Source organism: Saimiri boliviensis, chromosome 7, assembly GCF_048565385.1.
Source record: "Saimiri boliviensis isolate mSaiBol1 chromosome 7, mSaiBol1.pri, whole genome shotgun sequence".
Classification (NCBI taxonomy): Eukaryota; Metazoa; Chordata; class Mammalia; order Primates; family Cebidae; genus Saimiri; species Saimiri boliviensis.
In genome coordinates this window covers 70786308-70809457 of record NC_133455.1, presented here as the reverse complement: position 1 = coordinate 70809457, position 23150 = coordinate 70786308, and the positions used below count along the sequence as shown (strand labels likewise).

Here is a 23150-nt window from a genome sequence, read left to right as displayed (position 1 = left end):
CAACCTTCTGGAGCTGTTGTAGGGATTAGATGAGTTAATAGGCAAAAAAATGCTTAAAATACTGCCTGCCATATAGTAAGGCTCAATAAATGCTTGCTTTGTTATTATTTAATTATATATGTAGAATCAAGGCTGCAGTGAGCTGTGATTCTACCACTGTACTCCAGCCTGGGCTACAGAGTGAGAATCTGTCTCTTAAAAAAAAATAGCACAAAGCATATATAATATCTGTAAGTATAAATTTTTTTTTTTTTTTTTTTTTTTTTTGAGAAGGAGCTTCGCTCTTGTTACCCAGGCTGGAGTGCAATGGCGCGATCTCGGCTCACCGCAACCTCCGCCTCCTGGGTTCAGGCAATTCTCCTGCCTCAGCCTCCTGAGTAGCTGGGATTACAGGCACGTGCCACCATGCCCAGCTAATTTTTTGTATTTTTAGTAGAGACGGGGTCTCACTATGTTGACCAGGATGGTCTCGATCTCTTGACCTCGTGATCCACCCGCCTTGGCCTCCCAAAGTGCTGGGATTACAGGCTTGAGCCACCGCGCCCGGCTAAGTATAAATAATTTTTATTTCTATATAACAAATATATTAAAACAGTTTATTTAGAGACAGGATCTCGGTCTGTCACCCAGGCTGGAGTGGAGTGGTGCAGTCATAGCTCACCGTACCCTTGAACTCCTGGCCTCAAGTGATCTTCCTGCCTTGGCCCCCCCAAAGTGCTGAGAGCCAGTGTACCCAGCACAAATAATTTTTTTTTTTTTTTGAGACAGAGTTTCACTCTTGTACCCAGGCTGGAGTGCAATGGTGCGATCTCGGCTCACTGCAACCTCCGCCTCCTGGGTTCAGGCAACTCTCCTGCCTCAGCCTCCCGAGTAGCTGGGATTACAGGCACGCGCCACCATGCCCAGCTAATTTTTTGTACTTTTAGTAGAGACGGGATTTCACCGTGTTGACCAGGATGGTCTCAATCTCTTGACCTTGTGATCCACCCACCTCGGCCTCCCAAAGTGCTGGGATTACAGGCTTGAGCCACCGCGCCTGGCTTGTTTACTTACTTGAATAGTGAATACACACACACACAAAACCTTTTTCAAAGGTACAAAGGGTTAATTAGAGAAATTAAAATTTCCTACCTATTCTTGTTTCTTTGTACCTCCTCCTTAGCAGCAAACACTGTTGGCAGTTTTCTATTTATCCTTCTGGAGAGTTCCATGCATATGTAAGCATATACTCATACATATTGTTTTTCGTACTCTTGGTAGTGACCTTTTGTACTTTATATATACTAGTCTATATCTTAGTTTTTTTCTTTTCTTTTCTTTCTTTTTTCTGTTTTTTTTTTTTTTTTTTTTTTTTTTTTTTTTTTTGAGACAGACTCTTGCTTTATTGCCCAGGCTGGAGTATAGTGGCACAATCTTGGCTTACTGCAACCTGCCCCTCCCAGATTCAAGCAATCCTCCTGCCTCAGCCTCCCTAGTAGCTGGGAATACAGGCACATGCCACCATGCCTGGCTTTTTTTTTTTCTTTTCCTCTTTTTTTGAGACGGAGTCTTGCTGTCTCCTAGGCTGGAGTACAGTGGCATGATCTTAGCTCATTGCAAACTCTGCCTCCCGGGTTCAAGCGATTCTCCTGCCTCAGCCTTCCTGAGTAGCTGGGATTAAAGGTGCACATCACCATGCTGGCTGTGTTTTGTTGTTGTTGTTGTTGTTTTGTTTTTTTAAGTAGAGATGAGGTTTTGCCATGTTGGCCAGGCTGGACTTGAACTCCAGACCTCAGTGAACTCCACCCGTCTTGGGCTCCCAAAGTTCTGGCATTACAGGTATGAGTCACCATGCCCAGCCTATCTTAGCTTTTTTTCTCTTAATAGTATATCTTGGAATTTTTCCATACCTGGTGTATTTTAAGGACAGCAAGGGTTTTTTTTTTTTTTTTTCTGGAGGCAGAGTCTCAGTCTGTTGCCCAGGCTGGAGTGCAGTGGCGCAGTCTCGGCTCACTGCAGCCTCTACTTCCCAGGTTTAAGTGATTGTCCTCCCTCAGCTTCCCGAGTAGCTGGGATTACAGGTACCTGACACCATGCCTGGCTAATTTTTGTATTTTTAGTAGAGACAGGGTTTCACCATGCTGGCCAGGCTGGTCTTGAACTCCCAACCTCAGGCAATCTGCCCGCCTCTGCCTCCCAAAGTGTTGGGGTTACAGGCATGAGCCATGCCCAGATGAATTTTTTTCTCTAATTAATTAATTAATTTTTTTTTTTTTTGAGACAGTTTCGCTCTTGTTACCCAGGCTGGAGTACAATGGCGCGATCTCGGCTCACCGCAACCTCCGCCTCCTGGGTTCAGGCAATTCTCCTGCCTCAGCCTCCTGAGTAGCTGGGATTACAGGCACGCGCCACCATGCCCAGCTAATTTTTTGTATTTTTAGTAGAGACGGGGTTTCACCATGTTGACCAGGATGGTCTCGATCTCTTGACCTCGTGATCCACCCGCCTCGGCCTCCCAAAGTGCTGGGATTACAGGCTCGAGCCACCGCGCCCGCCTCTCTGATTAATTTCATAGCTATTGTAGAGAAAACAAATTGCAGCTTGTTTCATTGAGGTAAATATTGTAAAGTCAGCAGTTTAATGGATGAATTATGGATATTTGGGGATATTTTTGCTCTCATGTAGTAGTTATCTCAGCCAACTCCTCTTCTTGACATTTTCTCTTGCCCCTTTCCCTTCTTCCCAGCCCTATGTATTTGTCTAGACTATGAAAGTAGCAGTAGCTATCATCTTTAATAGCACTAAGCAGTCTGAAGTTGCATTAATTGAAGTAGGGAAGTAAAGTTGTGTCCATATCGGTCAGTCCACATGTACAACTCTGGACATCCTGTTTTATTTATTTATTTATTTGTGTTGTTTTTTTGAGTCAGTGTCTCACTCTGTCCTCCAGGCTGGAGTGCAGTAGCGCAATCTTGGCTCACTGCAACCCTCGTCTCCCGGGTTCAAGTGATTCTCCTGCCTCAGCCTCCTGAGTAGCTCGGATTTCAGGTGCTTGCCACCACTCCTGGCTACTTTTTGTGATTTTAGTAGGGATGAGGTTTCACGATGTTGGCCAGGCTGGTCTCGAACTCCTGACCTCAGATGATCTGCCTGCCTCGGCCTCACAAAGTGCTGGGATTATAGGCATCAGCCACTGCACCTGGCCTGATTTTTACAAGTTTATTGGTATGAATTTTTGAAAACCTGTCTGTCACTGGACCTCTGACCTCTGTTTACCATTTTCCCTTCCTTCATGCTTTAGAATTGTCTTGTTTTTGTTTAAGATAATTCCAGATCTCCCTACTGCTACCTCAGTGACCAGATTCTCTCCTGTCTTTATCTTTCCCTCTTCCCCCATGCTTTCCTCTCAGTACATAAAGACACTTAAGCCTTTCTCACCGTAAGGGAAGACGCCCCCACACAACCCACTTCCTCAGCTTCCTTTCCCCGCTAGCTAGTTCTGTTTCGCTTCCTTTGAAATTTGGCTTTTGAGTGCTGGCTTCAGAGTCACATATACTAAAATTGGAATGATAAAGAGATTAGCAGGGCCCCTGTGCAAGGGTGACATGAAAATTTGTGAAGTGTTCCATATTTTTCCTGCAGCCCCACAAGGTCCTGGCATCTCTAGCAGAAGCCAACACTTCACCACCATGAGGCCCAACACCTTCTTCTAGGTGCATAACCCTTACCCTGAGTCTGGCCAAATAAACTCAAGAATGCTCCCCCACCAGAACGTCAGGTTTTTGACAGAGTTGAGTCTTTGGTCCCTGTCTCTCCATCTCACCTCTTGTTCACTTTGTGCCACTGAAGTCTAGCTTCACTTTCAGTGCTACACAAACACTACCCTCCATGGAACTGCTTTACTGTGGTGTCCACTGTCCCACATCCCAGCAATTCTTTGTTTTCTTTATCTGATTTGTCTGTTCGTAGCTTTGGACAGTTATCTTCCCTCCTGTAAGTTCTCCACTCCTTGACATTTTATTTTTCTGAGATGGAGTCTCGCACTGTCGCCTGGGCTGGTGTTCAGCGGCACAATCTCGACTTGCTGCAACCTCCACCTCCCCAGTTTCGGTCGATTCTCCTGCCTCAGCCTCCCAAGTAGCTAGGATTACAGGCGCCGGCCTCTACACCTGTCTAATTTTTTTGTATTTTTAGTAGAGGCAGGGTTTCACTATGTTGGCCAGGCTGGTCTCAAACTCCTGACCTCATGATCCACCTCCAAAAGTGCTGGGATTACAGGCATGAGCCACCGCACCTGGCCCCTTGACAATTTTTTTTGTTGTTGTAAAAACAAAAATAAAAATTTACCATCTTAACCATTTTTAAAGGTACAGTTCGGTAGTGTTAAATATATTAATATTGTTGTAAAACAGATCTCTAGAACATTTTCCTCTTGCAAAACCAAAATAAAAACTCCCCTTTCCCTCCCACTAGCCAAGACTCCCTTGACTTTGTGAACCTCTTCTCTCCAGGGTTTTTTTCTATCTCTGGCCTGGCCAATCATTTTTAGTCTTTTTAAAAATTTTTTTGTAGGCTCCTTTTCTTTCAATGTTATTGTTAAAGAATTATCATGCACTGCTGGTGGTAGTGTAAACTGAAAATGCCTTTCCAGAGGAAAGTATCTAGGAAAACAAATAATAGGCATACCGTTCAGTCCAACAACTCCACTTCTAGGTATCTGTTCTAGGAGAGAGATTTGTTCCCTGCTCAAAAAGATCATGCTGCAAGGGTGCTAAATGCAATATAATTTGTTTCAGGGGGGAAATATCCAGTCATGAGGGAAATGGTAAAATGCATTGTAATCAAGGTTTAGATTGGTGGGTTGGAAGTTTTTACCACTAGAATGTAGACTGTGTGAGTCCAGGGGCCCTGTCTGTCTATCTCACTCATACATGAGTCAGTGAATAGCAGAGAAGGGCAATTGAAAGCATTAATACACACCAAGCAACTGATAGGAAGAGGAGTGTGAGAAGAGAGGCTCATAGTTATGTTGTTTCAGTCTTTTAAAATGAGAATATATTCATATATCACTTGTGAAAAAGGATAAAAAAATAAAGCAAAGACTGATCAGGCGTGGTGGCTCATGCTTGTAATCCCAGCACTTTGGGAGACCGAGGCAGATGGATCACAAGGTCAGGAGTTGGAGACTAGCCTGTCCAATATAGTGAAACCCCGTTTCTACTAAAAAATACAAAAATTAGCCTGGTGTGGTGGCATGTGCCTATAATCCCAGCTACTTGGGAGGCTGAGGTGGGAGGATCACTTGAGTCCAGGAGATGGAGGCTGCAGTGAGCTGAGATCATGCTACTGCACTCCAGCCTGGGTAATAGATTGAGACTCCTGTCTCAAAAACAAACAGAAAAACCCCAAACACGTCAATTTCTTGCTTAAACTTCTTCAGGTGTGCCTACACTCAAAGTATATCCACAGGTCTTAGTCTGTTTAGTGTTACTATAAAGGAATACCTAAGACTGGGTATTTATAAAGAAAAGAAGTTTATTTAGTTCATGGTTCTGCAGGCTGTCCAAGAAGCATAGTGCTAGCATCTGCTTCTGATAAAGGCCTCGGGCTGCTTCCACTTACAGCGGAAAGCAAAGGGGAGCAGAGATCGCATGGCAATAGAGAAAAGAGAGGGGGAGGTACCAGGTTCTCTTTAACAACCAGCTTTTGTGGGAACTTACAAAGCTTGAGAACTCAACTACCCCCCAACTCCCCAGGAGGTGCATTAATCCGTTCATGAGCAATTTGCACACATGACTCAAATACCTCCCATTAGGCCTCACCTCCAAAGTTGGGGATCAAGTTTCAATACAAGATATGGAAGGGATAAACATCCAGATTGTAGCACCCCGTAAGTTTCTTATTAATTATAAAAAGGAAAAAACAGTAACCCTATAGTAGACAAATGTGGTAAACAGCACTTAACCAAAAGATCAAAGTTAATATCAGTACAAATCAACATCATGTGCTACTGATCTCTATTGCCCAGGCTGGAGTGCAGTGGTGTGATCTCAGCTCACTGCAGCCTTGACATCCTAGGCTTAGGTGATCCTTCTCCCTCAGCCTCTCAAGTGGCTGGGATTACAGGCGTGCGCCACCATGCCTGGCTAATTTCTTGGGCTCAAGTGATCTTCCTGCCTTGGCCTCCCAAAGTGCTAGAATTATAGGCATGAGCCACCACATATGGCCCAGATGTTCTTTTGCTAAAGGAGATTATTGGGCCAACTGGCAAAATTGGAATAAGGTTTATAGATAACACAGTGTCAATTTCCTGATTTTGATAAGTTTACTGTCATGTAAGAGAATATTCTTTAGGAAATACACAGAAAGGTATTTAGAGATAAAAGTATCAAGTATACACTCCCCCAGGCTAGAGTGCAGTAGAGTGATCTTGGCTCACTGCGACCTCTGCCTTCTGGGTTCAAGCAATTCTCCCTGCTTCAACCTCCTGAGTAGCTGGGATTACAGGTACCTGCCACCACACCTAGCTAATTTTTGTATTTTTAGTAGAGAGGGTTTTTGCCATGTTGGCCAGGCTCATCTTGAACTCCTAACCTCAGGTGATCTGCCTGCCTTGGCCTCTCAAAGTTCTGGGATTAAAGGTGTGAGCCACCACCCCTGGCCAATTCCCAGATTTTTTTTTTTTTTTTTGTGATGGTGTTTTCGTTCTTGTTACCCAGGCTGGAGTGTAATGGCGCGATCTCGGCTCACTGCAACCTCCGCCTCCTGGGTTCAGGCAATTCTCCTGCCTCAGCTTCCTGAGTAGCTGGGATTACAGGCACACGCAACCATGCCCAGCTAATTTTTTGTATTTTTAGTAGAGACGGGGTTTCACCATGTTCACCAGGATGGTCTCGATCTGTTGACCTCGTGATCCACCCGCCTCGGCCTCCCAAAGTGCTGGGATTACAGGCTTGAGCCACCGCGCCCGGCCTACCAGATATTTTTTTCAGAAAATTTAAAAAAATTTATCCTGGCCGGGCGCGGTGGCTCAAACCTGTAATCCCAGCACTTTGGGAGGCCGAGGCGGGTGGATCACAAGGTCAAGAGATCGAGACCATCCTGGTCAACATGGTGAAACCCCGTCTCTACTAAAAATACAAAAAAAAATCAACTGGGCATGGTGGTGCGTGCCTGTAATCCCAGCTACTCAGGAGGCTGAGGCAGGAGAATTGCCTGAACCCAGGAGGCGGAGGTTGCAGTGAGCCGAGATCGCGCCATTGCACTCCAGCCTGGGTAACAAGAGCGAAACTCTGTCTCAAAAAAAAAAAAAAAAAAAATTTATTCATCTGTGTGTATATATAGAGATAATTATTAAAATGGTAAAAATGTTAACATTTGGAAAACTGGAATGAAGTACATATGGAAATTTGTATTATTTTTACAACTTTTTTGAGTCCAAAATTGTCCAAATAAAAGGTTAAAACATCAAAATTTGGCCGGGTGTGGTGGCTCACACCTGTATCCAAGCACTTTGGAGGCCAAGGCGGGCGGATCACCTGATGTCGGGAGTTCAAGACCAGCCTGACCAACATGGTGAAACCCGTCTTAAAAAGAAAAAAAAAAAAAATTAAAAAAACAAAAACAAAAAAGCATCTTAATTCATGTTAACAAAATAAATCCCTCCGGTGCGCCCTACAGATTATTTTTTTGGGATAGACTCTCTGTTGCCCAAGCTGCTGGAGTTCAGCAGTACAATCTTGGCCCAACCTCCGCCGCCCGGTTCAAGCAATTCTCCTGCCTCAGCTTCCCGAGTAGCTGGGACTACAGATGTGCACCACCACACCTGGCTAATTTTTTATATTTTAGTAGAGATGGGGTTTCACCATGTTGGCCAGGATGGTCTCAATCTCCTGACCTTGTGATCTGCCCCCATTTGCCTTCCAGTGTTGGGGATTACAGGTATGAGCCACCGCACACAACTATGTTTTATATATATATATATATTTTTTTAGGACGGAGTTTCACTCTTGTTACCCAGGCTGGAGTGCAATGGCGCGATCTCAGCTCACCGCAACCTCCGCCTCCTGGGTTCAGGCAATTCTCCTGCCTCAGCCTCCTGAGTAGCTGGGATTACAGGCACGCGCCACCATGCCCAGCTAATTTTTTGTATTTTTAGTAGAGATGGAGTTTCACCACATTGACCAGGATGGTCTCGATCTCTTGACCTCGTGATCCACCCGCCTCGGCCTCCCGAAGTGCTGGGATTACAGGCGTGAGCCACTGCGCCCAGCCTCATGTTTTATATTTTTAGTAGTGATGGGGCTTCACCATGTTGGTCAGGCTGGAGGCTGGTCTTGAACTCCCAACCTCAGGTGCTCTGCCTGCCTCGGCCTCCCAAAGTGCTGGGATTACAGGCATCAACCACCACGCCCAGCCTCCTACAGCTTTTTCAGGTTAACTCTAACCATAGCTAGTGGCCTTTGGTGCTTGGTTCCTGCCCTTCTTTCTGTCCTCATCTTCCAGCACAACTCTATACAAACCCCTTCAATTTCTTTTTTTTTTTTTTTTTTTGAGACAATTTCTCTGTCACCTTGGCTGGAGTGCAGTGGCACAATCACAACTCACTGCAGCTTCGACCTCCTAGACTCAAATGATCCTCCCACTTCATCCTGAGTAGCTGGGACTACAGGTGCATGCCATCATGCCCAACTAATTTCTAGCTAAAAAGTTTCTGGCTTATTTTTCAATTTTTTGTGTAGAGATGGGGTCTCACTATTTTGCCCAGAGTTGATTTGTTGCTTTTATTTTTGCTTTTTTATGCCCCAGAAGCCCTGTGCTCTGTTCCAGGACGTTAACTCCTTCTCCTATTTCTAGATCACTGATTCTCAACCAGGGGCAATTTTATCTTCTAGAGGATATTTGCCATTTGTCTGGAGACATGTTTGGTGTTCACAATGGGGGAAACCTATTGATATCTAGTGGGTAGAGGCCAGAGATGCTGCCAAACATTCTACAGTATACAAGATAGCCTCCCACGACAAAGAATTTTCTAGCTCATTATGCATATAGTGATGACGCTGAGGAACTTTGTTATAAACAAATCTCAATAATCAGTTCTGGCGGTCTGGCGTGGTGGCTCACTCCTGTAAGCCCAGCATTTCGGGAAGCCAAGGTGGGCGGATCACCTGAGGTCAGGAGTTGGGAGACTAGCCCGGCCAACATGGTGAAATCCTGTCTCTAATAAAAATACAAAAGCCGAATGCTATGGTCCGTAAACCCAGCTACTCAGGAGGCTGAGGCAGGAGAATCGCTTGAACGTGGGAGGGAAAGGTTGCAGTAAGCTGAGATTGTACCACTGAATTCCAGCAGCCTGGGCGACAGAGCCAGACTCTGTCTCAAAAAAAAAAAAAAAAATGCAATTCTGGGAAGGCTTTCTAAGCCCATCCCAGTCTGCTACGGAACCCGCTGTCTGGTGGAGGGTGCCGTGGTTCACGCTTGTAATCCCAGTGCCTTAGAAGGCCAAGGCAGGAGGATCACTTGAAACCAGGGGTTCAAGACCAGCCTGGCCAACATAGTAAGATCCTGTCTCTACCAAAAAGAACCCTTTCTTCTGTGTTTCTCATACTTACGTTTACCTCCCCCATCACTTATCTCATAGGAACTAGGATTTTTTTTTTTTTTTTTTTTTTTTTTGAGATGGAGTTTCGCTCTTGTTACCCAGGCTTGAGTGCTGGAGTGCAATGGCACGATCTCGGCTCACCGCAACCTCCGCCTCCTGGGTTCAGGCAATTCTCCTGTCTCAGCCTCCTGAGTAGCTGGGATTACAGGCACGCGCCACCATGCCCAGCTAATTTTTGTATTTTTTAGTAGAGACGGGGTTTCACCATGTTGACCGGGATGGTCTCGATCTCTTGACCTCGTGATCCACCCGCATCGGCCTCCCAAAGTGCTGGGATTACAGTCTTGAGCTACCGCACCCAGCCTAGGAACTAGGATTTATTAGGCTTCTTGATGTACGGATGGTACTCATTAAATGTTTATATATGAATATATATAGATTTATATATTTATTTATATCGAGATGGAGTGTTGTTCTGTCAACCAGGCTGGAGTGCAGTGGTGTAATCTTGGCTCACTGCAACCTCTGCCTTCCAGGTCCAAGCGATTCTTCTGCCTCAGCCTCCCAATTAGCTGGGATTACAGGCACCCACCACCATCCCTAGCTAAGTTTCGTATTTTCAGCAGAGATGGGGTTTCACCATGTTGGCCACGCTGGTCTTGAACTCCTGACCTCAGGTGATCTGACCCTTAGCCTCCCAAAGTGCTGGGATTACAGGTGCGAGCCCCTGCACCCAACCTTATTTATATTTGAGACAAGGTCTCACTTTGTTGCCCAGGTTGGAGTGCAGTGGCACAGTCATGGCTCACTCCCTCAACCTCCTGGACTCAAGCAAACCTCCCCCTGAAGCCTTTCCAGTAAGTGGCACTGCAGGCACATGTGACTGCACCAGCTAATTTTTCCCTGTGCAGCTAATTAAATTTTTTCTGTAGACGCAGGATCTTGCCATGTTGCCCAGGCAGGTCTTGAACTCCTGGACTCAAGCAATCCTCCCGCCTGTGCCACCCAAAATGCTGGGATTACAGGAGTGAGTCATTGTACCTGGCCTTTTAAAAAGTTTTAAGTATCGGCCGGGCGCAGTGGCTCACATCTGTAATCCCAGCACTTTGGGAGGCCGAGGTGGGTAGATCACGAGGTCAAGAGATCGAGACCATCCTGGTCAACATGGTGAAACCCCATCTCTACTAAAAATACAAAAAATTAGCTGGGCATGGTGGCGCGTGCCTGTAATCCCAGCTACTCGGGAGGCTGAGGCAGGAGAATTGCCTGAACCCAGGAGGCGGAGGTTGCGGTGAGCTCAGATCGCGCCATTGCACTCCAGCCTGGGTAACGAGCGAAACTCCGTCTCAAAAAAAAAAAAAAAAAAAAAAAAGTTTTAAGTATCAAAAAAAAAAAAAAAATAGATACAGAGGTTCACTCTCCATGTTGCCCAGGCATCTTGAACTCCTGGCCTCCAGTGATCCACTTCAGCCTCCAGAAGTGCTGGGATTACAGGCCTAAAAACATCATTTTGTTTGTTTGTTTGAGACAGGGTCTCACTCTATCGCCAGGCTGGAGTGCAGTGGTGCGTTCTTAGATCACTGCAACCTCAGCCTCCTGAGTAGCCAGGATTACAGCTATGCGCCACCATGCCCAGCTAATTTTTGCATTTTTAGTAGAGACGGGGTTTTGCCATGTTGGCTAAGCTGGTCCCAAACTCTTTACCTCAAGTAATCTGCCTGCCTTGGCCTCCCAAAGTGCTGGGATTACAGGCGTGAGCTACTGTGCTCAGCCAAAACATTGTTCTTAACTTCATCCTTCCCTGCCAGAATTCTCAAGTGATGCTAAAATGCTATTTTTTGTATGAGCCAGGACTCTTTTGGTTGTAAGGTACAGAATCCCAACTCAAAGTGGCCAAAAGAGGCTATTGTATTGTCTCACAGAACTCAAAGACAGGCAGGCAGCTCAGTTTTGGGAATAAACTAGGACCTGACTCTACAGGACACTTTCCAGCTCTCATTTGTGTCTTTCTCACTGTGACTTTCAGTCTTTTATTTCCATCTTTAGACCTGATTTCTGAGTTCAAGGCAGCCAGAGAAAGACAAACTCAACTTTCTTGGTATCAAGCTCACATTTTCAAGGATAGGATTCATTAGTCCCGCTTGGTTCACATGTGCACCCTTGGCTCAGTCAGCTGTAGCTTAGGGTAAGGTCTCCTAATACTAGGGAGCCAACTCCTACCAGAGTCAAGTGGATAGAGAAGGAAAGGGAGTACAATTCTCAGAATGTGGTTGCTGGTGAACAGTACCAGGAATACCTACTGCAGCTCTCAACAGTCTAGGTACTTAGAAGAACAAAGACACTGTGGACTGCTCTTGTTCTGTTACCACTATTCTCCCTTTTCAGTTCAGTAAATTTCAACAATAATCACAAAGGGCCGGGTGCAGTGGCTCACACTTCTAATCCCAGCACTTTGGGATGCCAAGGTGGGTATATCACTTGAGCCCAGGAGTGCCACACCAGCCTGGGCTATGTAGCAAGAGCCCTGTCTCTACCAAAAAAAAAAAAAAAAAAAAAAGTCAAGTGTGGTGGTGCATGCCTGTAGTCCCAGCTACTTGGGAGTCTGAGATGGGAGGATCGCTTGAACCAGGAGGACAAGGCTTCAGTGAGCCATCATGGCACTCCAGCATGAGTCAAAGAATGAGATTGTGTCTCAAACAAACAAAAAGATTAAACACACCAAACATTTCTTTTTTGGGGGGTGGGGGGATGGAGTCTTGCTCTGTCACCGAGGCTGGAGTGCAGTGGCACGATCTTGGCTCACTGCAACCTCTGCCTCCTGAGTTCAAGCAATTCTGCCTCAGCCCATAGAGTAGCTGGGACTACAGGAATGCACCACCACGCCAAACTAATTTTTGTATTTTTAGTACAGATGGGGTTTCACCGTGTTGGCCAAGATGGTCTTGATCTCTTGACCTCGTGATCTGCTTGCCTTGGCCTCCCATAGTGCTGGGATTACAGGTGTGAGCCACCATGCCTGGCCTATTATACTTATTTTATCTATTAAAAAGTAACTTCAGGGGCTGGGCGTGGTGGCTCACGCCTGTAATCCAAGCACTTTGGAGGCCAAGGCGGGTGGATCACCTGAGGTTGGGAGTTCAAGACCAGCCTGACCAACATGGTGAAACCCTGTCTTAAAAAAAAAAAAGTAACTTCAGCTTAGGAAGGCTGTGTTGCCTGCCCCAGGTTACACAGCTAATGAGTAGTAGAACTGGGAATGTGAACCCAATTGGTTTTGACTTAATTCAGTGCTGTACATTAGCTTGCACTAAAGAGCTATCAAGACCTCTCTGCACCTCACGTTTTAAAATTGGGCAGTTTTTTTTTTTTTTTTTAATGGGGAGATGCAGCCTTCAGATTAAACTGAAGATGCATTCCAGAATTGGACAGTTTGAGCTTAAATTCCTGAAAACTGTCTGATTGACTCTGCTCATCTTTTCTAGGACATCACAGATTGATGCCTGGTCTGTCGACTGGCTGCCCTCCTATCAAGTGACCATCCTTGATCCAATTAGCTCCCCAGTTGCTATGTTGCCCAGGCTGATCTCAGATGCACACAGTGGGGCTCTCATTAATTGTTTACTGACCTCTTTGGGTTTGACCTTTGGGAGTCCAAAGAAGGGGCATGGCCTCATTCCTGCTGTTTGAATCCTTGCTCTTTTGAACCTTTCTTATTCTTTTTTTTTTTGAGACGGAGTTTCGCTTGTTACCCAGGCTGGAGTGCAATGGCGCGATCTTGGCTCACCGCAACCTCCGCCTCCCGGGTTCAGGCAATTCTCCTGCCTCAGCCTCCCGAGTAGCTGGGATTACAGGCATGCGCCACCATGCCCAGCTAATTTTTTGTATTTTTAGTGGAGACGGGGTTTCACCATGTTGACCAGGATGGTCTTGATCTCTTGACCTCATGATCCACCCGCCTCGGCCTCCCAAAGTGCTGGGATTACAGGCGTGAGCCACCGCGTCCGGCCGAACCTCTCTTATTCTATATCCCCATCACCACCACCTAAGTTCAGACTCTCACCGTCTCTCTTTTGCTTAGATGTTCTTCCAGTCTCTGGTTTCTCCCCGGTTAATATAGTGATTCTAAAATAGAACTATTATCACATTCTTTTTAATTCCTTCAGTGGCTCTTTCATAGCCTTCAGAGTAAAGTCCAAACTCCTCACAGAAGACTTTTCACAGCATGACCGTTGCTTGCCTCTCCAGCCTTGTCTCTTGACAGGTCTTCCCTCCCACCCCTCAGGTCAGCCTTTTCCTGAACCACTTGAAATTCTCTGAACCTACCTTATGCCCTCTCCTGTTCTGTTTTATGTGCATAACATCCTAATGCCATGCTCCCTTAGCTCACTCTTGCCCTACAGGACACATTTCTGGTGACACCCAGTCCTGGAAAACTTGTCAAAACCACCCTCTGCTTTCAGCCAGGGTTAGGTATTCATGTCTCTTATCCTCATAAGGTCCTGGGTCTACTCTGAGTATTTATCACTTTATATTTTAAATGTGTGCTTGTATATTGTCTTTTCCCCATTGGAATTAAATTTCTCTCTTTTTTTTTTTTTAAGATGGATTCTCACTCTGTCACCCAGTCTGGAGTGCTGTGGCGCAATCTTGGCACACTGCAACCTCCGCCTCCCAGGTTCAAGTGATTCTTGTGCCTCACCCTTCCAGGTAGCTGGGATTACAGATGTGTGCTACCACGCCCAGCTAATTTTTTTTATTTTTAGTAGAGATGGGTTTTCATCATGTTGGCCAGGCTGGTCTCGAACTCCTGACCTCAGGTGATCTGCCCACCTTGGCCTCCCAAAGTGCTGGGATTACAGGCGTGAGCCACTGTGCTGGGCCTTAGCATTAAATTTCTTGAGTCAGTTTCCACCCAGCCAAATGACTGCCACATAGTAGACTCCCAATAAATATTTGTTGGATAAATAATGGATCTTGGCAATGAGTTTATTTTTGTCACGTATTTGTAGGGTTCTTCTGAACTGGCCTCTTTTTCTTGTTGACCTTTCAGGACCTGGGTTTCAGTGATGAGACATGGGGTATGATGTAACCCGTTTCCAGGGGGATGTTGACGAAGATCTTATCTGCCCTATTTGCAGCGGAGTCTTGGAGGAGCCTGTTCAGGTGAGTTGGTCTGATGGCAGGTTTGGTGGGGCAGGAGGTAGCAGTGGAACTAGTAGAAAATATTCATGGGTCATAGGACCCATGGGGAAGTCGCTGTGTTCTTCCCTCGACCCCCACCCAATAAAGGTTTAGGTCAGAGGAGTAATGGTTGCTACAAGAATAAGGCCTTCCATAATCAATCTAGAGGTGGATGCTACAGAGATCCAGTGGTTCAGATTTTTTTCTGAAGTCACTCTCAAAGTTTTCTCCTGTAAAATGGTCAACTGCTTGTTTCTGTCTTGTGATAGTAGCTCAGTAGCTTCCTTTCCTCTGCAGGAACTCTTACTAGGTTCCATCTTCCTGTCCATGATTGAACTTCTGGACTCTCCTAATAAGTTCTCTCTGCGTTTTTATGATGTAGTGCTTCAGGTAATCAGCCAGTCTCCCTGCAGGCCTCTTCTACCTACCTACTGTCTAACAAATAGGAAGTGGGGAACTATATGTACTGACCTATTTTCTTCCTGGGATCTACTGAAAAGACCAGCTTTTGATGCAGCCATGCACTCTGCATTTTGATGTGAAAGCTGCTACCTGTAATAGGTCATTTCTCTGCCACCCTTGCCAGACCAGAGTCAGTTGTATCATCCTGGGGCAAGTATGAGGAGAAGCTCACAGTTACCAGGCAAGTACAATTAGTGAGGTATCCTTAGCAGTTGTATTCATGGGACAGCATCTTCCAGGATCCTTATTGCCCTCATTCTGGCTATCTAGAAATTATCACATTTTCCAAACCAGGACAATAGGCAATGAGGTCTCATGGCCCTTCCCTTATTCACTGCTTACCTAACTCCCAGGTGCTCCGCTTGAGCCTTTGAGTTTATTTTTTCTCCCAGTACTCCCAAAGGAGTACAGATGCTTGAACTGAATAAAATTCAGACTGCGTTCCAGTGGCAGCCAGCTCTGGGCCTGTCTTCTTTCTAGGCCTTTGCAGCCTACTGCCATTAGAGGCATATTGGATAGATGTGGAGCAAGTCCATCCAGTAGTAGTGTCAAGAGGTCACAGGGTGTGTCAGGTTCCCTCCTTGCCCTGGCAGGGGCTGTTTTCTGGCACTATCATTTGAGCCAAGCCACTTCGGGAAAGGTGAGTCTTAGTTGGTGACAGTCTAGTCAGAAGCCACCCATCTACCTCCAGGGTTTAGCTTCTGAGGAGCAGAGCAGGCAACCCTCATGATGCCAGGTTCTCAGACACATTTTCAAGGTTAGAAAGCTCCTGCTAGGGATGCTGATTTCCCCATGTCATATATATTTATTTTTTTGAATAAGTGAAAAATGAACATTCTTCAGAAATCAAAATAGTAGAAAAAGGCATACAGTGAGAATTCTCACTTCTGTCATTATTACTGTCCACCTAATTCCCCCATAGATAACTATTTTTATTAATTTGGTATCCTTTCAGTGTGTATTAAGGCAGATACAAGCAAATATGAATAGGTATGTCTACATGTATATGTATGTGTATACATGTGTATATGTCAATATATGTGTTTTATGTCTACATGTATATGTATGTGTATACATGTGTATATATCAATATATCTGTGTTTTTACAAGCAAATATGAATAGGTATGTCTACATGTATATGTATGTGTATACATGTGTATATATCAATATATCTGTGTTTTTTCACACCTACTTTTCTTTCTTACACAAAAGGTAGCACATTCTGTATGCATATGCAGGGGTGGCAGATTTAGCTAAGACGGTTATGAAAAAGTTGACAGGCCAAGCAGGTGGTTCACACTTGTAATCCTAGCACTTTGGGAAGCTGAGGCAGGTGGAGTCAGGAGTTTGAGACCAGCCTGGCTAACATGGTGAAACCCCATCTCTACTAAAAATAAAAAAAAAAATTAGCTGGGCATGGTGGTCTGCACCTGTAATCCCAGCTACTCAGGAGGCTGAGGTAGGGGAATCACTTGAACCCAGGAGGCGGAGGTTGCGGTGACCCAAGATCGCGCCACTGCACTCCAGCCTGGGCAACAAGGGTGAAAATCCATCCAAAAAAGAAAAAATGGGAAACTACTGTAAAGTTTTTTGTTTTGTTTTGAGACAGTCTTGCTCTGGCGCCCAGGCTGGAGTACAGTGGTGCGATCTTGGCTCACTGCAACCTCTGCCTCCCAGGTTCAAGTGATTCTTGTGCCTCAGCCTCCCAAGTAGCTGGGATTACAGGTGCATGCCACTATACCTGGCTAATTTCTGTATTTTTAGTAGAGACAGGGTTTTACCATGTTGGCCAGTCTGGTCTTGAACGCCTGACCTCAAGTGATCTGACTGCCTCAGCTTCCCGAAGTGCTGGGATTACAGGCGTGAGCCACTGCACCCAGCCTCACTGTAAAGTTTTTTTTTTTTTCCCTTTTTTTTTTTTTTTTTTTTTTTTTTTGAGACGGGGTTTCGCTCTTGTTACCCAGGCTGGAGTGCAATGGCGCGATCTCGGCTCACCGCAACCTCCGCCTCCTGGGTTCAGGCAATTCTCCTGTCTCAGCCTCCTGAGTAGCTGGGATCACAGGCACGCGCCACCATGCCCAGCTAATTTTTTTTTTTGTATTTTTAGTAGAGGCGGGGTTTCACCATGTTGACCAGGATGGTCTCGATCTCTTGACCTTGTGATCCACCCACCTCGGCCTCCCAAAGTGCTGGGATTACAGGCGTGAGCCACCGCGCCCGGCTTTTTTTTTTTTTTTTTTTTTTTTTTGTCCTTGTCTCAGGGTCTGCTTTCAGAAGATACTCTAAAGTTTTAAGCAGGGGAGTGATATGGTGTGGTTTGCATTTTTTTTTTTTAATTGAGTCCAGTTCGGCCGTAGAGACCCCCACCCAAGCGGTGCTGAAGGCATTAAGAAGCAGACACCCAGATAGAACAGCAAAGTGGGACTGTTGAGGGGGCCAGCAGCCTTCCAAGCTGAGAGCCTCAGGGGCTGACAGCATTCTGGGCTGAAGGCCTTGAGCAGACTCTGACCCACATATGTATTGTCTCTGAACAGTTGATTATTACTAAGAAACAGGTGTTCTGTGTTTTCTCATAGAACCAAGAGAAACCAGGTAGGCAGCTCGTGCCTGCTTACCACTGATCACAGACGAACTAAAAAGTAGTCGCCACGAGGGAGCCAGGGAGGGGGTGGAGTGACAGGGTCACATATCCTGTGCTTAAAGAATTGTTTTAGCCAGGCGCGGTGGCTCAAGCCTGTAATCCCAGCACTTTGGGAGGCCGAGGCGGGTGGATCACGAGGTCGAGAAATCGAGACCATCCTGGTCAACATGGTGAAACCCCGTCTCTACTAAAAATACAAAAAAATTAGCTGGGCATGGTGGCACGTGCCTGTAATCCCAGCTACTCAGGAGGCTGAGGCAGGAGAATTGCCTGAACCCAGGAGGCGGAGGTTGCGGTGAGCCGAGATCGCGCCATTGCACTCCAGCCTGGGTAACAAGAGCAAAACTCCGTCTCAAAAAAAAAAAAAAAAAAAAGAATTGTTTTAAAACTCATATATGATACACATATATTATCTTGCTACTTGAGAACGCCCCAAGTAGTTTTCCACATGTTGGGGCAGGGGTTAGGTTTTCTTTGCTGCTGTTCTTAGCAAACAATATATTTTATCATACACTCAGCATTTCTCAACTTTTTTTTTTTTTTTGAGCCAGAGCTCACTCTGTCACCCAGGCCGGAGTGCAGTGGCACGATCTCAGCTCACTGCAACCTCCACCTCCCAAGTTCAAGCGATTCTCCTGCCTCAGCCTCCCAAGTAGCTGGACTACAGGTGCATGCCACCATGCCTGGCTAATTTTTTGTATTTTAGTAGAGACAGGGTTTCACCGTGTTGCCCTGGCTGGTCGAGAACTCCTGAGCTCAGGCAATCTGCCTGCCTGGGCCTCCCAAAGTGCTGGGATTACAGACGTGAGCCACCACACCCAGCTGGTGCGGTTTGCATTTTTAAGTCATCACTCCAGGTGCTAAATGTAGAATGGATTATTAAGGGACAAAGTAGAAGTAGGGAAACCAGTTAGAAAACATTTAATAATTCAGGTGAGAGGTGATAGCAGCTTCAACTAAGTTAGTGGCAGTAGAGATAGAAAAAGGTGGAGAAATTAAGGGTTTCTTTGGAGATACTGTATATACTACTTTGAAAAGAATCAGGTATATCTTTGAAAAATAAAAATCAGGCTGGGCACATTGACTAACACCTGTGAGCACTTTGAGAGGCTGAGGTGGGTGGATTGCTTGAGACCAACCTGGCCAAGATGGCAAAACCCCAATTCTACAAAAAAGAAAAACAAAAATTAGCCAGGTGTGGTGACGCGGGCCTGTATTTCCAGCTATTTGGTGGGTGAGGCTGGAGGACTGCTTGCGGCTGGGAGGTCAAGGATGTGAAGAGCCAAGATGATGCCCTTTTACTCCAGTCTGGATGACAGAAAAACAAAAACAACTCCGGCCCTGTTTAGGAAGCTAGATGTGGCTACTGGGCCTCAGGGCAACACCTCAGGTCATCCCTCATAAAATAAGAACTTGAGCCCTATGAGAGGTGTCTTAACCTCTCAACAGGAGGGCTTTTTTGTTGTTGTTTAGCTTTTTTTTTTTTTTTTTTTTTTTTTTTTTTTTTTTGAGACAGTGTCTCACTCTATTGCCCAGGCTGGAGTGCAGCGTTGCAGTTTTGGCTCACTACAGCCTCTGTCTCCTGGGTTCAAGCAGTTTTCTCACCTCAGTCTCCCAAGTAGCTGGGAGTACAGGCACACTCCACCACGCCTGGCTAACTTTTGTATTTTTAGTAGAGACAGGGTTTTGCCATGTTGGTCAGGCTGGTCTCGAACTCCTGGCCTCAAGTGACCTGCCTGCCTCGGCCTCCCAAAGTGCTGGGATTACAGGTGTGAGCCACTGCAACCGGCCTTATTTAGCTTTCTTACATGAATTTTTGCCGGTAAAATGTCCCCTTCCTCTCTAAATCTGTAATGATCTTTCAAGACCCATATCAAATTCTGTCCTCTCTGTAAATACCTGGCATGATTGAGCTGGCCTGAAAAGACCTTACCCTCCTCTGGACTTTTTTGGCAATTACTGTGTATGCAATCCAGATGGCAATTAATAATTGGCTGCCTTGTGTCATCTGTCCTGTTGTCTGGGAATATCATTTATATCTCTTATTGTTATATAACTTTTTACTTGTTTGTCTTGTTTCACAACTCATTTTTAATCTTGATCACAGGGAACATATATATACATTTTGAAACAGGTTCTGGCTGTCACTCAGGCTGGAGTGCAGTAGTGCAATCCTGGCTCACTGCAACCTCCACCTCCCGTGCTCAAGTCATCCAGTGTCCTCCCACCTCAGCCTCCTGTGTATCTGGGACTATAGGTTTGTGCCATCATGCCCAGCTAATTTTTGTAGAAACAGGGTTTTGTCATGTTGCCCAGGCCAGTCTCAAACTCCTGAGCTCAAGCAGTGTGCCCGCCTTAGCCTCCCCTACAATACCTTGCCCATAGTAGATCTGTACTTTGTTGTGACCCAAGGGACCTCTTGTCTTAGAAGCTGCACAATGGCTTGATTGGCTTTGTAGAGTTATCATATCCAGGCTCTTCGTTTCTGCCAATTCCCTTGTGCCCCTTTTGCCTTGTTCTCCCTTCTAGGCACCGCATTGTGAGCATGCTTTCTGCAACGCCTGCATCACCCAGTGGTTTTCTCAGCAACAGACGTGTCCAGTGGACCGTAGTGTCGTGACGGTCGCCCATCTGCGCCCAGTACCTCGGATCATGCGGAACATGTTATCAAAGCTGCAGATTGCCTGTGACAACGCTGTGTTTGGCTGTAGTGCTGTTGTCCGTCTTGACAACCTCATGTCTCACCTCAGTGACTGTGAGCACAACCCGAAGCGGCCTGTGACCTGTGAACAGGGCTGTGGGTGAGATTCCCTCCCTTCTTTTACCCCACATGGATAAGAGCCATCTCATTTATGCCCCGGTCTCTGGATGCCCTCCCCACTAGCTGAGGAGGTGTCTTATGCATGTTGGCAAGGGGTATTCCTAACCTTCTTGGCTTCCTGCCAATCACACCTGTAATCCCAGATGTGATTGCAGGTGTGAATGAGACTGTGTTCCCTCCAGCTAAATAATAAAAACAGGTCCGGTACTGTGGCTTACACCTTTAATCCCAGCACTTTGGGAGGCCAAGGCAGGCAGATTCCCTGAGGTCAGGAGTTCAAGACCAGCCTGGCCAACATGGTGAAACCTCGTGTCTGCTAAAAATACAAAAAATTAGTCGGGCATGGTGGTGGACACCTGTAATCCCAGCTACTTGGGAGGCTGAGGCAGGAGAATTGCTTGAACCTGGGGGGCAGAGGTTGCAGTGAGCCAAGATCACACCACTGCATTCCAACCTAGGCCACAAGAGTGAAATTCCATCTCAAAAAGTAAAAAAATAAAAAGAATGTTGATAGCTGGGGCTGTGTATATAGGGCTTCTCTGAAGGAATAAGTGCATAGGCAGAATCTGGAGGAAAAGCAGAGCTGTGCGGTAGATAAAATAGTGTGTCAAAATAAATAGGCCAGGTGTGGTGGCTCATGCCAGTAATTCCAGCACTTTGGGAGGCTGAGGCCAGCAGATCACCTGAGGTCAGGAGTTTGAGACTAGCCTAGCCAACATGTTGAAACTCCGTCTCTACTAAAAATATAAAAATTAGCCAGGCATGGTGGCAGATATCTGTAATCCCAGCTACTTGGGAGATGAGGCACCAGAAGTGCTTGAACCCGGGAGGTGGAGGTTGCCGTGAGCCAAGATGGTGCCATTGCACTGCAGCTGGGCGACAGGAGTGAAACTCCATCTCAAACATATATACATACATACATACAAACATATGTACATTAGAGGCTGGGTGCAGTGGCTCATGCCTGTTATCCGGCACTTTGGGAGGCCAAGGCAGGCAGATCACCTGAGGTCTGGAGTTTGAGACCAACCTGGCTAACATGTTGAAACCCAGTTTTTACTAAAAATACAAAGAATAAACCAGGTGTGGTGGCGCGTGCCTGTACTCTCAGCTACTCAGGAGGCTGAAACAGGAATATCACTTGAACCCGGGAAGCAGAGGTTTTAGTGAGCTGAGATTGTACCATTGCCCTCCAGCTTGGACAACAAGAGCAAAACACTGTCTCAAAAAAAAAAAAAAAAAAAAGAAAATACTAAATAAAATACATTTTAAAAAATGGATAAAACACTGTGTCTTGATTGGGGAAAGAAATTTAAGGAAAATAGACAGCAAAGGGGCAAGCTGGAAGGTTGGAAGAAGAAAGTGAAGGTAATAAACAAGAGGGAGGCCTGAAATGAACGTTAGAAATTTTGGGTAGGACAAAATCTACTTAGCAGTTTTCTGCCACAGAATAGGCCATTTTCATACATGTCCCATTGATCACCACTATTCTGCTCTTTCCCCACCCTGGCCTGCAGCCTGGAGATGCCCAAAGATGAGCTGCCAAACCATAACTGCATTAAGCACCTGCGCTCAGTGGTACAACAGCAGCAGACACGCATCGCAGAGCTGGAGAAGACATCGGCTGAACACAAACACCAGCTGGCAGAGCAGGTAGGCTCGGAGACATGGGGGAGAGTATATCCCTCATATGCAGACAACTGCCTACCCGGTTGTGAACACACAGACCTGTGTTTACACTTGTGAGCCTGGATGAGTGGATATTCTGCCTGTGGCTTAGCATGGAATCAGATTGGAGCTGTCCTTGACTTCCATTCATAGCATTCATTCACCTAATAGTTACCAGATGCCTTCTCTGCGAAGGCACATTTGTAAGTACTAAGGAGACAGCTGTGAGTGAGACAGTCCTATCCCTGTCTTCCTGAAGCTTACAAACTGGTTGTTCTTTGGATCTCTCAGCTTGCCCTCATTCTCGGATAAACTTTTGTCTTTTTTCTGTTTTCTGCCCTAACCATTATTCCTGGTTTTTCTTCCCCACGACAGAAGCGAGACATCCAGCTGCTAAAGGCGTACATGCGTGCAATCCGCAGCGTCAACCCCAACCTTCAGAACCTGGAGGAGACAATTGAATACAACGAGATCCTAGAGTGAGTGTCACTCAGGACGTGGAGTGATTCCACGTCTTGACAACAAGGCCTGAAAGGAGGAAGAGCAGGAGAGTGGCAGAAGGAGGGTCTTAGGAGAGCTGGGCTGGGGTCATTGCTTCTCAGATGTTCGTATTAAGGACAGGGGCAGAGGAGAAGAGGATAACCCTTAGCTGCACCACAGGATATCTATGCATTTGGGTGGATGGAAGGGAAAGCCTGCCCAAGGATGCACTTTGTCCAGAATTAGGTGAGTACCCATGTACGAATCCCTGTATTAAAGGCTGTGGAGTGCTAGGAGGGCCAAAAAGAAATAGAAG

General features: G+C 46.0%; 1 protein-coding gene and 1 non-coding gene across 4 annotated transcripts in view; both read left to right on the top strand.

Moving 5' to 3' along the window:
• RNF41 (ring finger protein 41) overlaps nt 1-23150 on the top strand; it is a 36529-nt gene that overhangs the window by 11496 nt on the left and 1883 nt on the right. For 2 of the 3 annotated variants that reach the window (XM_003939319.4, XM_010349960.3), the window contains exons 3-6: nt 14631-14743; nt 20395-20666; nt 22204-22339; nt 22730-22833. In XM_003939319.4, coding sequence (XP_003939368.1) covers nt 14654-14743; nt 20395-20666; nt 22204-22339; nt 22730-22833 — 602 coding nt within the window. In that variant the 5' untranslated portion in view covers nt 14631-14653. Of the gene's footprint in view, nt 1-14181; nt 14288-14630; nt 14744-20394; nt 20667-22203; nt 22340-22729; nt 22834-23150 lie in introns of all 3 variants that reach the window. The other variant, XM_074402739.1, reaches the window with a different exon arrangement.
• LOC120365139 (U6 spliceosomal RNA) lies at nt 3511-3614 on the top strand. Its single transcript, XR_005580158.1, has one exon. It is a non-coding gene; the product is annotated as a U6 spliceosomal RNA (small nuclear RNA).